The sequence below is a fragment of the Synchiropus splendidus genome, chromosome 5 (genome assembly GCF_027744825.2).
Source record: "Synchiropus splendidus isolate RoL2022-P1 chromosome 5, RoL_Sspl_1.0, whole genome shotgun sequence".
In the NCBI taxonomy this organism is placed as follows: domain Eukaryota; kingdom Metazoa; phylum Chordata; class Actinopteri; order Syngnathiformes; family Callionymidae; genus Synchiropus; species Synchiropus splendidus.
The window spans coordinates 33,533,389-33,550,321 of record NC_071338.1 but is presented as its reverse complement, the minus strand read 5'-3'; the positions used below and the strand labels follow the sequence as shown (position 1 = coordinate 33,550,321).

The 16,933-nt window shown below is 50.1% G+C and overlaps 1 protein-coding gene across 5 annotated transcripts in view; it reads left to right on the top strand.

Moving 5' to 3' along the window:
- The window catches only part of phkb (phosphorylase kinase, beta), a 58,642-nt gene that overhangs the window by 6,926 nt on the left and 34,783 nt on the right, over positions 1–16,933 (top strand). For 3 of the 5 annotated variants that reach the window (XM_053866059.1, XM_053866057.1, XM_053866060.1), the window contains 7 exons: positions 4,018–4,156; positions 6,270–6,369; positions 7,885–7,992; positions 8,722–8,802; positions 11,876–11,991; positions 12,773–12,836; positions 16,522–16,617. In XM_053866059.1, coding sequence (XP_053722034.1) covers positions 4,018–4,156; positions 6,270–6,369; positions 7,885–7,992; positions 8,722–8,802; positions 11,876–11,991; positions 12,773–12,836; positions 16,522–16,617 — 704 coding nt within the window. Of the gene's footprint in view, positions 1–4,017; positions 4,157–6,269; positions 6,370–7,884; positions 7,993–8,721; positions 8,803–10,357; positions 10,490–11,875; positions 11,992–12,772; positions 12,837–16,521; positions 16,618–16,933 lie in introns of those variants that run through there. The other 2 variants (XM_053866061.1, XM_053866062.1) reach the window with 2 other exon arrangements.

Sequence of the window (16,933 nt, the reverse complement as noted above, 5' to 3'; positions counted from 1 at the left end):
ATATTTCGAAATCGTCATGTATGTCCCTGCTTTAGATCAGTTGTGCATGTTTTAACGTTCATGTGACTGTCTACTGAACATGACATAATCCCCATGATCCTTTGCTCCAAACAGTGTCATTGTACATTCTGCCCAGGTGCACAACTATATTATTCGTCTTAACTAGTTGGACTTTTCCCTGCAATTCCTATGTCTCCCCTCTAGGTGGACAGTCCAGACCTTTGTCAGGGAGGTGAATGTGGCTCGAGCACCCTTGAGCCATTTATAAAACTGAGCCACAGTGTAGGAAAGTGAGTGTTGAGTATTTAATAAGGAGAACAACCACATGTTCTTCACCTAATTTCAGGCCCTCGGGTCAAAGGTTTGCCCCCAGCTGAGCTAACTAGTGAAAGACTCTCTGACCTGATGCTACCAGTCCCGTCCAGCTAGTGACAAGGTGGAAGCATGCAGTGTTTCAGGGGAGTGGATGATGATGACTGGAGGTGCCGCCATCACTTAGCGAGAACCCGACTCAACGTCTCATCCACTACAAGTCATCATCAGTCCCCGGACATAAATGATGAGCGTACGGATGTTGTTAGTTCTCCGACTGGAAGTTTCTGTGGATGCAAATCAGCAGTTGTTGAGAGTTTTCCGTCACGTCATCCATCAAGCTAATGTCCCACTAAATCAGCCGCTAATGTCTCAGACAGTCTGCTGCTCCACAATGAGCCGTTTTGCTGCCGGGCCCAAATGAGAGGAGATGATGAGAAGGAAGGAAAAAAATAGATCTCCTGAAGATGCCGCGTTTCTTTTTTTTTTGTGCTGACGAAGTTCAGCTCCTTAACATCCAAGGTTCTGATGGACCACAAACATCCACAGGCTTAAGAGAAATGCTGACAGCAGAGTATTCTTCAGAGTTGTAATTTTCTGGAGCCAAGCATCAATTTTCAAGTTTCTATTCTGAGAGCTGTTATTTGCAGTGTTTGACAATCTTGACCATGATGAGTAGAGACGTGCACAATTGGTTACACCAACATTGACTCGCGAGTTGAGACAGGAGGCCTGATATTCAGATGATGCGTTCAGGGACGCTCATCGAGAGAAGGTGAAGACCGAAGCGACTAAATGAAACTCGAAATGAACAGAATCGTGACATATTTCAGGGTCATGACTGGAGAAAAAGCCAGTTCTGTTTGTTGACTTGGGCTGATCTCGGACTTCAGTGTTCAGTAATGTTTTGGGATTCAGTGTTTTTGGTCAGTGCTGTCAGCAGACTTGTGGAGAGAGTTACAGGGAGAGGAATGTTTGGGCGTCTTTACAACTAGTGAAATCAGTTGAAAAGCGTGCATATATTTCTTGAATGCAGCCATTAGGTCCACGATCCCGTCTTGCTAAACATCATGTGTCGTCACCACGAGACCCATTTGCTGGTGATCCACCTGGAATGGCTGTTATCAGTCAACTGCAAGGATACTGTTATAGTTTTTCAACTGAACAGCTACAGCTCTATGTGGATGAAGCTGAGAACCACGTCCCAGCCATAATGAACCAGCCATGAACGAACGAATATTTTATGATGTCAACAGTAAATCATTAACTGTTGTTAACAAGTTCCGTCAGCGCACGCCAATGTCATATGACCTCGTGTCAAGGAGCGTGACCAAGACCAACTGAATCTAGAAGTCCATTAGTCATACTGTCATACACATTTACTTCATAATGCAAAAGAAAAGTAAAGTTTTTTTCTAAATCAACCAAGCTGTAATGCTTTCATTGGAACAGGCTGGTGCAGTAGTTCTGTTTTCAGTTTGGTTTTCATCTTGATGTCAGCAAGGTCTTTCCTCAAGGTCTTGGTCTCAGGTCAGGTGATTGCGAGTGTGTGTGTGAGTGTGTGTGCGTGCGTGCGTGCGTGCGTGCGTGCGTGCGGGTACAGTGTCTGTTGCATGCTTCTCTTAGCTATGATGCCCGTATGTTGCTATCGCGCTATAGCCTCACACTGGAGAGACACAAGCTACATGACATCCCACACACGTCGACCAAACAGTCATAATGTACATCTGTGATTCTACAAACCACTGCGTAGGTTTGGGAACAAGATGGTGTCGGTCAGTGGAGTCGTGAGAGCCGTCGAGTCCCAGCTGATCAGTCAGGTGTGGACGTGTCAATCCTTGGGTTCACTTGGTACGGAAAGGAGCTCGGACTGCACATGTTTAATCTTCTAAAGTGAGCTGAACCCACAGTTCCCGTAAACAAGTGTATTAATGACTCCTGAACCAAGTAGGCTCCTCCACTCTGGCAAATCTGCCGGCTAATGAATTTAAAGGCCAGGTTTCCCTTCAGTTTGAGTAAGAGGCAAGCGGCGTCCTCTGACCGGTCGGACTGGCGTCCAAGAGAGGCAGCGGCTGATCGCGTCCTTTGCAACTCAATTCATTTGTGCGGTATTGAAATCCAGTGTCGCTACAAGGACACACACGTGGACGATGAATCAATATCATGTCCTGCGGCTGGTTGAGACACCACCGCGTGTTTACATGTGCGAGCCCGCACTTCATTAGCGCTGGACGACGTGAGGAGTTTGTAGATGTTCCTCCCAGTTCACCAGAACAACCTCCTCCACTGACCCCCCCTCCACGCAGAGAAGCTCTGGCACTTCTGCTCGGTAACAAATGACAGGGGAGAATGGATGTCCCCTTCGTTTGTAGCGGAATAATGCACCGAAGAAAAATGGAGTGATCCCTCCAGACAGATTAGTCAGCGGTGAGCGGACCTCTGCGGGGGGCCCAGCGTGTGTGAGGGGGGATAAATGACTTTTCCCAGAAGCCCTCACTTTGAGCATGTAATATCTCAGCCGGCACATTGCAGAACGCCTGCGATCTGTTTGTATTAAGAGCTTTCATCCGTCGCTCTGTCGTGTGAAATGAATGCTGGACGGGGAACTCGGAGCTGAGAACTTATTGATTGAGTGGCATTGTGCAGTCACGACTCTCCGGGATGAATGACGACCAGGAAAACTGTAACCGACAACAGAGTTTTATGGATGTCTCGATCGTTTGTCGTGGAAGCGGGTTGAACATGACCCGCCTGGTGTAGGGGCCGGCGTTGTGTAGCACGTGTCCAGACCAACTGAGGGATGGATGGCTGAGTCGTGGACAGACTTCAGCCTCAGAAGGTGGGCGATGTACAACCTGGCCTGACGTGAAGGTTCCATGGTTCTGTCCCGAGTCTGGGTTAAGATTCTAGTTCATAGCAGTGTGCAGTCGCAGTTTGTGTGAAGTGTGCAATAAAGTTACACACCATCCGTCCATCCGACCGTTCATCCACACATCGGTTCATCCATCCATCCGTCTGTCTGTCCATCCATCATCCATCCATTCATTCTTGCATCCATCCATCTGCCTGTCCATCCATCATCCATCCATTCATTCTTGCATCCATCCATCTGCCTGTCCATCCATCATCCATCCATTCATTCTTGAATCCATCCATCCATCTGTCTGTCCATCCATCATCCATCCATTCATTCCTGAATCCATCCATCTGTCTGTTCATCCATCATCCATCCATTCATTCTTGAATCCATCCATCTGTCTGTCCATCCATCATCCATCCATTCATTCTTGAATCCATCCATCCATCTGTCTGTCCATCCATCATCCATCCATTCATTCCTGAATCCATCCATCTATCTGTCTGTCCGTCCGTCATCCATCCATCCATCCATCCATCCATTCATTCATCCATCTATCCGTCCGTCCATTGAAACACAGACACACACGCAAACATACATTCCCTCCAGACACACTCGCATATGCAGTTCTCTGTGCTATTGTGGTCTAAATACCGAGCATTTGTTGCTGATGTGTTTTGTGCGTTTGTGTGTGTATACCGGGGAGAGAGACTCCCTCCCTTGTTTTCTCAGTGTGAGTAAACACTTCTGTCCTGTGGATGTTGCTCTGGGTTGTGTTCCAGTCCCATCTCCATCTGTTCCAACCCCAGAGTGACCTGAAGCTGTTTTCCATCTTGTCTTCCCTCCAGTCAAGACCACCATCCTCAACTACCAGAGCCCCACCACCGGCCTCTTCCCAGTGAAAACATGTTCCGGCTGCAAGGAGGCCAAGGTCCGTGACTCGCTGTACTGTGCTGCCGGGGCGTGGGCGCTGGCTCTGGCCTACAGGTGACCACCACAGACACACAACTGAGCCACACTGCTGCTCATCGTCCGGTTCATGCTCTGGTTCCCTGAGCTCCAGCACTCACCGTGACTGACTGTGTGACCATTTCCACGACTCTTGGCCCCGTCATGGTCAGATCAGGGGAAGCTGGTCCAGGACAGGCTCCGTGCTCCTTTATCAGCTGCGCGTTCGTTTTGTCTGTTTCGAGATTAGTGTGTGGAAAGGGAAGAATCTCTGCAGGGTGACAGAGGAGCCGGGGCTGGGAGGATGGCACTGGAGAGCGGGGCTCCTGTGGTGACGCGAGATGTTGAGATAAGATGGAGGAGCAGAGAGAGGAGCAAGACTGGAACAGCCGAGTGACCGGTTGCAGATTGTGGTCATCAGTTACCCTTCTGTTGGAGGTGTCAGCAGATTTCATTAAGATGGTGTGTGCCATTATTAATGTGAGCATGTGTCTGTACATTGTGTGGGTGCGGTGTGTGTGACCAGGGTACATGTCTGTCTCTTTTTGTCTTGAATGTGTTAGTCATTTTCAATCGCGTCGCGATGAAATGTGGTGTGTTGAGCTCTGTGTTGTGTGATGCGGCTCACTCTGTGCCTGATACGTTTCAGTTCTTCAGTATAGTCATGCAGGTGTGTGCTTGAGTGTGTTAATGATAATAACCAAAACAGTGTTCCTGGACGTGGGAATGTCAGTGTGTTGTTTAAGCATGTGTGTTTATCCTGAGTGTGTGTGTCAGTTTGGAGTTTTGATCGTCTGGATTTTTAGTGTGTGTTTGTCTCTGTGTCTGACTCTACTTGTATTATTGGCCTTGTTTGTGCTGCCTCGTGGGGACCAGTTCTTGACAAAACACTGTCCCTGTGGGGACCTTATGTCTTTGTGGGGACCTTTTGATAGTCCCCACAGGTCCAAACCTCAATTTAAGGTGAAGACTTCACATTATAACTTGACATTATATCTGGGTTCCTGTTTGGTTCAGAGTCATCAGGTGAGCCATGTGTTTTGCAGGGTTAGGTTTATGGTGAGAGGCTGGGGAAAGGGTGATGGCCAGGAGAGGTCCACACAATGTCCCCACAGGGATAGCAATACAAATGTGTGTGTCTGTGTGTGTACTTGTACGTCTACCTTTGTGAGAGTTCAGCCATTTGTTTTAGAGGGGTTTAGGGGGAAAGGGTGATGGCCAGGAGAGGTCCCCACAAGGACAGTGGGACAAGTCTGAGGAGTGTGTTAGTGCCGTGAGTCGGGAGTGTGCGCGTGTCAGAGCTGCAGACGCCTCTGGCTCCCATAATTGCTCGTCTCATAAATGTTATCGGTCACTGAGCTGCTGTCACTTTCTAATTATAATTTAATTTGTTCCGATTATATTTCAGCGTCTGATAATCCAGCGTAGCCCCACGTGCACCAGCTCCGTCTCAACAGCGCCTCCATGCTGTGATATAGGCAGTGCGGCTGTTTCACGCTTGGATGATTCACGCGATACATGAGCGGTTTCATCTCCACACTATATGCAGGGTCTCCACGCAGCCGCGAGGCCGACAACACGCCAACTGCCTGTGCTCCTGCTCCTCACTCCCCCTGTAGAAACCCTCGCGTCCGAACACGACTGCGCGGAGTGAAGTTATCCCTCCGCGGCGACCGTATCTGACACGAGGTCGTGATGAATCCCTCCGGAAGGTAAACAAGCTCCTGGGGTCGATATCCAAAGTCTTTATTATCCCGACCTTTGACGTGGAGCGTTTGAAGAGTGCCAGCTGCCGCAGGAAAGCGCTGACTGCTGCCGCGGCCACCGGCGCTGTAATGGATTCAAATGTGAGCTGGGTCTCGTGAAAAGCTTTATCTTACATTGACAGTTGGCAGCCGGCCGTCGGGCCGGGTCCATCATTCACTTCTAATCACTCCAGCGGGGAAGGGTTTTGGGGAATATGTACACTCCTGATGAGTTTATCGGTCGCTGCCTGGCGAGGTTACAGCGCTGGCTCTCTTCCTCGCTGGAGCGGCCATGTTTTCCATCCACGACCCCAGACTTCTCTCCACACAGATGGATGGAGCCACTTTTAGGGGAGCAGTGAAGTTGGGCCTGATTATTGTGATGCTTACTGGAGTGTTCCGCACAGGCGCATCGATGACGACATGGGCCGCACCCACGAGCTGGAGCACTCGGCCATCAAGTGCATGAGGGGCATCCTCTACTGCTACATGAGACAAGCGGATAAGGTGAGTTCCTCTGAGCAAGTTCCTGATCAAGGTGGGAGTGGCCGCTCGCCAGCCTTTCATGAGGACCGAGGGCTCGGGCCCTGCGCTCCAGAGAGCTCAGGAGCTGACAGCCGAGCGAGTCGGCCTGGATGCAGCTCCAAACCCAGTCCCCTGTTGATTTCCTGAGTTGTTTGGCCGTACTTTAGCAATCATCTTAATTAACGTTGAACAGCGGCGGGGGAATTGAGGGTAGAGACCTTCATCGACTTAATTACCAACCCGCCTTCGGACTGGTAATTACACAGAGCGGCGTTCGTCAGAGGCTCGGCTCAGACGCTTCCGGAGAACATGAAGGGTTTAATGGAGACGTGGCACCAGGGCGTGACGCGTCTGAGCTGAAGCTGCCGCTGTGACTCCTGCTGCCTTCATGTTCCATGTCATCTCTCCTGAGCTGTGGTCACCACAGTGGCGTTCCAGCGCTGGTAAATACGATTCCACTGCCTGGCACTGAAGCCACGTCTTCCATGTCACGCCTGTTTGGATCAGCCATGAGGGATGTTCTTGTAGTGTGTGAGGGGCTCTAGGACCGTCCGCACTGCTATCTGCCCCAGGGTGACAGGGTCATTTGTCCCAAACTAAATTTGGCTGCGGCCATATTTCTCTGAACTCATTAGCAGCTCATGAATATGGATGAATATTCATGAGCTGCTTTACGTTGACCATCGATCACCGACCTGTGAGATGGTTCTTCTGCCTCCAAATTTCCCCAAAGTGTGCGATGAAAAACAAACGTGTTTGGGAAGATTTGGAGCAGAAGTGGGGCAGAAGCAGGGACCGGACCGTGTGCGAGGCGGACTGTCAGGTGAAGATAAAGTCGTGCGGCGAGACTGAATAATGGGAAGTACACAGATTGAGCTGGCTGGGTGGAGGGAGGGAAAGGTGGGGGGTCCAGCAAGAAGGAAATTGGCACAGTGAGGGGTACTGGGTGGCTGTGATGGAGAGAGCTGAGAGAGGAGAGAGAAAGCTGGGAAGAAATGGGACAAAGGGACAATTATTTATAACTCAGTGACACACACTGAAGTCCCAGCTGCGCTGCCACACACGCACACACACGCACTCCCAGTTATAAATAGAAAGTGGTTCCACTCTATCCCTTGTTGCATGTGCAAGTGAAAATGATCAGAATTTATTTCGAGCACGTCCATCCTCTTATCTGAGGTCAAGTCGTGGGGCCAGTGTCTGAACTGAACTGATGGTTCCGTCTCCAGAAACCTCCTCCAGCTCTCCTTCTGAGGTGCTCCAGGTCAGCTGTGTGACCATCATCTCTCCCGAGTGTCCTGGGTCTGTCCCAGGGCCTCCTCCCTGACTGCGCCTCTAGCAGAGAGTCAAGGCACAATAAGGCTATCGTGGCGTTATTGAGCCCCTCACAAAAAGGCTTTACCTTGGCATGGTAGCGGAGCTGTGTAGGTGCTGACCACTGCGAGGCTACCGTCACGCTCATTTTCTCTTCCTGTCTGTGCCCGTCCTCACCTGCAGGTGGAGCAGTTCAAGCAAGACCCCAGCCCCACCAAATGTCTGCACTCCATGTTCAACGTTGACACTGGCGATGAGGTCCACCCCTACAACGACTACCACCACCTGCAGGTCAGTCACGGAACTGCTTCATTGAGGAACACCCCTCTCGGGTGGTCTATTGACCGAGCAGCAGAGGTGTGTGTTCGTCAAATTGCTGAGAAAACGCCGTCCGTCGATATTATTGACGAGGTCCATTTGGCGTGTAACATTTGGTGGTGGAGTGTTTGTAAGGAGGGACCGATCCATCTGAGACCTGCCGCAGAGTTTTCTGTGACCAAAGAGAAATCCATCTGAGCTCTGAGGACTGTGACCACACACACACACACACACACACACAAACACACCTGCTTCTTTGTCTCATCTGCAGCTCAGTCTGGTCCAATTCCTCACCTGCTTCTCTGCTGTTGCTCCTCCTGCTGACCCATAAACCCTCTGGTTTTCCCTGTATCTCTCTCACTGGTCTCCACATCTACACTCTCTTTCCTTGTCATGGTTTCCCACCCCAATTGTGTTTCCTGTCAAATCATGTTTGTCTTTGGGCACACTTAGGTCTGGGTCTTCTGGCATCATGATCTTCCAGCTGTTTCCAGATCTCTCCCCAATGGTCCCTCTTCTAAATGATGGTCTGCCTTGTAAATTCTCTGTGATCGCTGGTCTTCCATGATATCATCCCACTTCATTCCTTCACCTTCACCTTCTCCCTACTCCTCCATAATCTTTGGTCCCAAAATTCTGGAAAACATGTGATGAGGCCTTCCACTAGTCCAGCTTTGAGTGAAGGTGTTTGTGTGTCTGCAGATCGATGCCGTCTCTCTGTTCCTGCTCTACCTGGTGGAGATGATCTGCTCAGGCCTGCAGATCATCTACAACACAGACGAGGTAACACGCACATGCACCCTCACACAGGTTTGCTGCCTAACCCAAACCCTAACCCTAACCACCCCCTCTGGACCTCTCATTGCAATCACCCTTCCCCCAGCCTTGTTTACATGGTGGAATTTTAGTGTGTGTTATTTGTAGTTTCACGTTTAGGTGCGTCGACAGTACGGCGAGGTGTGTGGGAGTGTGTTGCTCCTCTTCACGAGGCAGAGCAGGTCATGTGACTTTCAGACGTTTCTGACTCAACCAAAACGTTTACCTCCCGTCTCGCTGTTTTGCTCCCGCTGAGACGCTCCATCAACTCTCTCCCTGGGTGATTTGGGAGCAAGAAGTTAAACCCTCTCCCGGGAGTCCGGGCGGTGCTATCTGATCTGGCGTGGCACCAGGCCGTTTGGAAACACTGGAGTAACGGCGCGCTCTTAATAAAGCAGCAGACTTTACACACTGCTGCGTCGCCGCCCTCAGGAGTCCTTTCAACTCCATTAATTGTGTTGGTTTTTATCGTCCGCGTTACTTACCAGCGCTCATCGCTGGAGTAGGTGCTGCTGGTGAAATAATGCCTGTGTTTGCCGAGCAAAACGTGCTTGAACAATATCCCATTTAGTAATTAGAGCTGGTTATTTATAGACGCCCCCCGACTCCCCTACTTTGCTTTTTGAACATCCACAGTTGTGTTTTCTAATGAGCGCTGCCTTTACTGCCATGTTTTATTAATGAGTCTTTTAAAGACGCCGGTTCAGTGCCGGGTGGGAGGCAGTCGCTGGAACCGCCACAGGCGCTTCAAAGTTTGCTCCACGTCCAAGAGATGGACTGGAGCTCGGGGGGTGTCTCCCCCTCAGTGACTTACTGCAGGGCGAAGTCCCTGCACTGCTAAAGCACTGGAGAGAACCATGAGATCAAGTTCACGGGTTTGGTTCCGGACAGCAGCAGGAAAACCACGCCGGTCGTGTGTTGCTGGCTAGCGCTGTCGACACACATGAAGTGCTTTTCTGGGTGGATTCAGAAATGCAGCGATGTGTGTGTTGTTTTCTGCCGTGCTCACGGACACATTCACAGAGACCAGTCCCTCTCCTTCATGACAGTGTGAGACCTTCGGGGCTAGAGTGAGACGCTTCGTGACTTTGTAAGGCCTGATAAGCGTGGCTTCACTTCTTTTGCCTGCTAAAATGGTGAAGACGTTAACTGTCTTCTTGTTGCTTTCGTCAGCTTCTGAACTTCAACTTTAAGTTGTCTTCTGCTGGACTTTTAGTTGTGGAGAGTGATGGTCCATCTGCTGCTGCTCATCACAGAGAGGGTGTGAGGTCCCGATCATCTTGGTCCTCCTCCCGATTGGCTCCTCTATTAAGTCCTGTATCTTTCTGAGCCAACCTTCTTCACTAGCTTTCATCTTCATGCTCCATCCCCAGTACTGTACATGCTCGTGTCCAGTCTGCTCTTGAGCTAGACCAGTGCCATAGTATAAGGTCTCCTGCCCCTGGAAGGTGCCTGAGGCGTCTGATTGAGGTTAAACAGTTGCTAATTTTCTCCACACCATCTCTCTGCAGTGACTCTTCAGCGAACTCCTGGGGACGACATCAGTAGTGTACCTCGAATCCCTCGGAGAAGGTGGTCTGAGATCCAGGCACTGTGATGTAGTCCTCCTGGTTCTCAGTATGTCAGCCAGCAGTGATGAATGGATGGTGTTGAGGTAGATGATGATCCTCTCTGCTGAAGTACAAGTGTGACTCACACGTTTTTGTCTAAGACCTTTCCCTCTGGGATTCCACCCCATCAGAGCAGCTGGTGGCGTCTGCTTATGAGGCTTCACTTAGTTTTCTGAGCCACTAGATGTCTCTCTTCGTTGTGAAGTCTTTGGATTTAAACAACCCTTTGCATGAAACCCTGCATCACTTTTTAACCGAGAGCGGCACCTACTGAGCTCTGAAAATGAGGACATGTTTATGAAGCTTCATCAGCCCTTCACTCGCGGTAGGAACTTCAGAACTGCAGAAGAAATTCAGCGCAGCTTCTGACTTGGACACGACTTCTTCATAAATCTTTGCTTTACTTCTCCTTCTAGTAAAATAGTGAAAAAAACTCTTCATCTTGTTCAGTAATATCTGGAAAACTCCAGGATGAATGTGAAATGCTGAGATACTCTGGAAAAATCCCAGAGGCGCTCATATTGTTTCCATGTGGACTAGGGCTCCTCACGTTCTCCCTCTGACCCGGAGGTCAAGTGCACGTCCATATTTCCAAGTGATTCCCTCCATGTGGGGGTCGGGGTACATTTGTTGCTGAACCTCTGCAGAGGTGAGCGAGGAAGCTGCACTGCAGTATTTTCAGAGTCTGCTGCTCCTAGGAGAAGCTTTATCGACTTCCTTCCAGATGCCATTTTCACTCCCGTACAGCATCAAATGGAGCGTCTCATTAGCCCGAGTGTGTTTGTGTGTGTGGCGCAGGTGGATACAGTCGTGCTCTGGGGTTGCTCGCTGGCGGCTCAAAGCCCCAGCTGACAAGCCAACTTCCGCACGTACACCTTTTCTAAAAAAGTCCTGAACAGAGCGGCCGGGCGGCGGCGGCGGCGGCGAGACGGATCGGCTGGTTTTGGCCGGTGGGCAGGAACATTCATTAAGATGCCATTATGATAGCGAAAGTTTGCTGCTTTAATAATCCTCCTCATAAAAGCCCAAATAAGAACAGAAGCACCTTTTCTCCCTCTCGTCCCTGCCCTCCTTCTGTCTGCCCCATTTTACTCCTTGCTATCTATCTTTCCGCAGATTTGTCACCGCAGATTAAATCGCCTGTCACACACACTCGCACACAGACTCTCACACACGCTGAGATGCTTAATGATTTAAGGCCTTGTGAAAGTCATTGCAGATTTTACGTCTGTCCTTTTTCTTCTGTTGCATTTTATGCTATTGATTTCACCTCTCCAGTCCTCGCAGTGTCTTCTCCCACTGCATGACGGATTGGAGAAACTTTGCTGACTCTGCCAAAACACACTCGTCCCCAAGAATTGTTCTTCCAGCTGCTCAGCAACTTGGATCGACTTTAGCGCTGTAATTTGTGATTTGGGTTTGTGTCTCAGGTCTCCTTCATCCAGAACCTGGTCTTCTGTGTGGAACGAGCCTACCGGGTGCCGGACTTTGGGATGTGGGAGAGGGGCAGCAAATACAACAACGGCAGCACCGAGCTGCACTCCAGGTCAGTCCTCGAGCCCCATACTGTCAAACCTTGGTGAATGAACCGTAGTGAGCGTAGCCCAATCACGGGTCTCTGTTCCGTCCGGTTCCGCCCCACTTCTGGTCCTACAGACTTGAGTCTTCTGGGACTGAGGTGGGTCAGAGACCCGCCCTTGTTCATATCTTCAAACAGCAAGCGAAAACTTCCTTGATTCTGATTTGATCCCTCCCACTTTGATATGAACGTGGTCTGGTGAAAAGCCACCTGTGGCTGTGAGTCAGAAAAGCACAAAGCTGTGTGGGTCGGTTTGTAAAGGAGGGCCACTAAGAGTACCAATACCTGTGGCACATTGCATTGCAGCGGAGGTTCTAGCCTCCCCAGCGCAGCGCTGGCGGCATTAATTCGGTTGATATACGTTGTTGAAAGAACAGAATAGCCTGCGTTATTGACAAGCATTTAAGCTAACCAGCACGTTGAGGCTCTCAACCAATGTTTCAGTAGCACATGCTCCTATTGTGGTGATTCAACCTACGACATTCCTTTGATTTTTCTGTTTTCAACTCATTCCGTCTCCTACATCATTGCGCTGTTCTTCTTTGTTATATTGTTAATTCTATTATTAATTATTAGCCACCACCCGAAGTGAAGTGAGTTTTCATCCATTTCCCTGTTTATCACAACCATGACTCTCATTTACAATTGACTCTGGAAGGTTTCAGGGTCGAACCTGAGTCTCTGAACCAGTTATGTCCCTGAGGTTCTCTGCACTTGAAGGACTCACACGTGTGTCTTCTGGTTGCAGCTCTGTGGGTCTGGCCAAAGCTGCTCTGGAGGCCATCAACGGATTCAACCTGTTTGGGAACCAGGTACGTTGAATAATTCATGGCGATGCTCACGCGAGTTTGCCTCCGATCATGTCACGTGATGAAGATGGTCGGCCTAGTTTCCCGTCCTCGTCAGCCGAGGCTCGTTCCCTCTCCAGAGATCAGTGAGACGCGTGTGAAGAAGCGCTCTCCCCGTCTGCATCCAGAAGTGGGACACCACTGCTCATTTAATGTTGTGTTCTTCATTTGCGGGTTTTCGGTGGCGTCCCTGTGCACGTCCTTCACCTGCAAAAGCAGCGATGACCTGAATGAAAGTGGGCTCCGCAGGAGAAGAGACGTGACCGTGTCACATGTTAAATGTTCCGTTGATCCCACGGACAGTGTCCCCGTCCATCAGTGGACCTTCCCCTGGATTGTGATTCATTGGAACTCCTAATGGATCAGAAAATGGCGGCGCCCGCTCCAACGCCTGCTCTGGTATCGGTTCTGCTGCTCTGCATCGGGCAGAAGAAATACCAGATTCCTTTCACTGACCAGTTTAAATGTCTCTGCTGAATGATTTCGGTGGTCCAGCTTCCTGAGGAATCAATTCCAGAGGCCAACTGCTTTATGATCTGTGTGCGCCTGGCTGTGAGTGTTCGGCTTCTCTCGTTCCTCTCCCTGACTGCGAGCCGTCCAGGCTTGTATTAACCATCTCTATCAGTCTTGATTTCCCAGCGGAGGCTCGCCACCAGCTCCTTCTGTGGCAGGAACACTGGCAACCTTCTGGAATCACTCTCGTCCTGCCGCGTCTCCAGCGCTCAGATATCAATCACCACCTCGCAGCCGACACTTCTGAGCGCTCCTGAAACAGCAGTGCGTGTTGTTCAATTTAAACACAACCATGCGTCAGATCCTTTGGTTTCATGGCCTCTGTCGAGCCCCTTCGTCTCGAACGCCAGCAACACAAATACCTCACGTCGCTTCTGGAAGTTGGAAATGGGTTTTGGCTCGTGAAATAATATGAAAATCTTTATTTGGATTGATTACAGTGAGCCCCATGCTAAAGTTCAAGGGCCAGAAGAAAGACTTTAACTTTAAATGTGTATTCAATACTAGGTTTCTAGGTTAATATGGCCCTAGGTGTGTACGTGTGTGTACGTGTGTGTGTGTGTGTGTGTGTGTGTGTGTGTGTGAATGGTGTGCGTGGCCCTGTGATGCACCTGTCTCGGGTGTATTCCTGCCTCTCGCCCAGTGAGCGCTGGGACAGACTCCAGCATTCCAGCAACCTGAAGAGGACTAAACACTGGTTCTCCAAAGATGGATGGCTGGATGGATAAGAAATACTTCAAGTGGACCTCAAAACTCCAACAGTCACATTGTTATTTGACGACAGCAGTGTGGGGAGAGGAAGAAGGGCAGAGACACCATTATTATTGAGCTCTTCATTGTAGTTTTGGGGGTCCTGTTATTAATGGACACTTGGTGCCTTAAATCTGAACTGTTTATTGTGCCTGAGTCGAGCATTGGACATCGACTTTCCACTGCTCTCAGCCTTTTTGGGCATTTAAATTCAGGGAAGTCGTCCTGAAACTCCTGTGAGACTGCAACACTTGCAGCTGGAAAACGTTAAGTACAAACAGGAAATTGGTTCACCTGTCCTTGAGGTTCCGCTGAATCCCTGCCTTCCGCTCCCTCGCTGCTCTACCACTGAGACCTGCAGGTCTGAGACTGAGGTACCTGCAGCTCCTGGAGGTCCTTGCAACCATCAGGACCCTGCCAGGCTCTTGGACCTTCTTATCTCTCTTCCCTGGCAAAAGCCCCACAGTCCCTCGTACACTCAAACCCATGGATGTGGGACAAGTCCTGGTTTTGTGTTAGGGCAGTTTCACACTGCAGGTTCTGTCTTGGGCTGTCTGAGTCCAATGCGCTCTCTGCTGTGCAGCCTCGCGCCTCTGCACCTCAGGCCATGTCCCTTTTTTTCTCCTCAACTGGGGGCGCTCTATGCTCAATAGCTGGTTTGAGACCCACGATGAAGCACGTCTCCAGGAAGTCGTCATCAGCCACGCAACAGCCCATTTACCGCCATCACGTACCACATATATGTCAATGCTTCACACGACGAGTCGTCCTCAACTCAGATGTGAACTGATGACTGACTCTGCCAGGGCTGTAACAGAACGAGGCGTTTCACAGGCAACAGAGCGTCTTGATTGGTCCACGCTGCTCTCACAACACGTTGAACACAGTGAGAAAGATGACTGAGGATGGAGAAGGTTTCGGTCAGTGAAGTGCAGATCCAGACAGAAATGATCAATGAATCGCCTGGTGATCTTCAGTGACTTGGGAAAATCTTTCCTCTTCACTGTTCTCATGCAGCTGCAGATCACAGCAGTGAGAACAGTGACTGTAGTGTCTGTCAATAACTCAGGTGTTTATCAGCCTAATAAAGGCCAAAACACCTGAGGTATCAAACACCCACACACATGGCGAGTCCCAGACCACGGCGCTCCTGTTCCCCAGCACCAGTCTCCTGCAGCTGAAGCTGCTCACCTCAGTGTTCAGGGAGTCTGAGAAGTTGTTTTTGAACCATGTTGTGGGCCCAGACAGCCATCAGACCCTTTAACTGCCAGGCATCTATCATGTTGGTGCAGAGTTGCGCTGTACACGTAGTTTCCAGCATCTAGCGCCGAGTCACCTGAGGCCAGAAGCTCACGCCTCCTAGAGAGTTTCCTGAGACAAAGTGCAGGTCTCCAGCCGTGATCAAGTCCGTGGACAAAACCCGACTCACTTGTGTGGACATCTTGGACTTCTGAGCCGAAAGAGCGTTGTCTCCCGACAGAACCCGTGGTGTGAAAGCGCCCTTAAAGAGGAGGGAAGTGTGGTTCCCTCAGCCGGGGTGGATCTCAGTCCTCAACACCCAGCTGAACCTTGCACCCGCTGGTTGGTCCAAGAGTTTGGAAGCCAGCTGCTGATGGACTCACCCCAGGATAAGGTTCTGCGCTCCTCTTTGGGGTCATCTTGGCACTCTGGTTTCCTCCCACATCCCCAAAGCCTGCATTCATTTCTGACACTTCCCCCCCTCAGAATCACAGGGATCAAGCCGTGTGTTGGCCTCAGAGATTTCGATGAATGTCAGAGTCAGAGGCAAGAGTCCGCAGAGTCGGGGTGTTGGTTGGCGTTACATTGGTATTAATCAGTCGCCTCCTCTCCTGCCACCAAGTTTCTGTTCTCCCTGGCTGCTGATTTGACTAAAAGCTTGTGTTTTCGGGAGAAAACTGACTCAGGCAATCATCATGTATAATTTATCCCACATGCATCAGAAACTGCTTAGCAGGTGGACGCCGGAGTGGAGTGGTGCGGGGTGGGGGGGTGGTGATGGATGGGTGAGGGGGGCCAGGAGCAGTCTTTTAAAAATCCCGACTCTTTGACTGAGCGAGGCGTTTGGAGAGCACCGGCCCACGCGGTGTTGTTGTCGCCTCGTGCCGTAGACGACTCTCCTCGCCCACACGCTACTTCACACCAATGCATCGCTGAAAAGCTCACCCCGCCAGGCCATGTGGAGGGGTGGCGGTTCTTTGGAGAGCACCGGTGTTTCCTCTTGAATCGTGTTGTAGCAAAGGTCCGGCCCGCCCAGGGCTCTCAGCACACACACGCCTGTTACATTCTGCTGTCCTGTCCTGGCCGACGAAGAAAGTAGGAGCTGCCACTAGAGGGAGCTGTGTGACATTCTGCTGTGTGTCTGCAGGGCTGCTCCTGGTCAGTGATCTTCGTGGACCTGGACGCCCACAACAGGAACAGACAGACTCTCTGCTCGCTGCTGCCTCGAGAGTCTCGTTCCCATGTGAGTCCATGTATCACTCGCGTTGGTTCCTGGAGCCTGAGTTGGATTGGCCGCTTCATGTATCTATATAAAATAGTTTTTAACAGCTTTAGTGAAATTATTTAACAGCAGGTGGATGCAGAGGATAGAAGATTTCTGAAAATGCCAAAAATAAATCTTCAAATATGACATTTAACATAACATTTATATAAGTGTTTATAGAAAATGTTTTACAGAAAATGTATATTGTTTTTATTATTGTATGAGTGTAACATGTAAATAGATAAATTGTCCTCATGATTTTTTATGAATAAATAGGTACGAATGCTGCAGATAA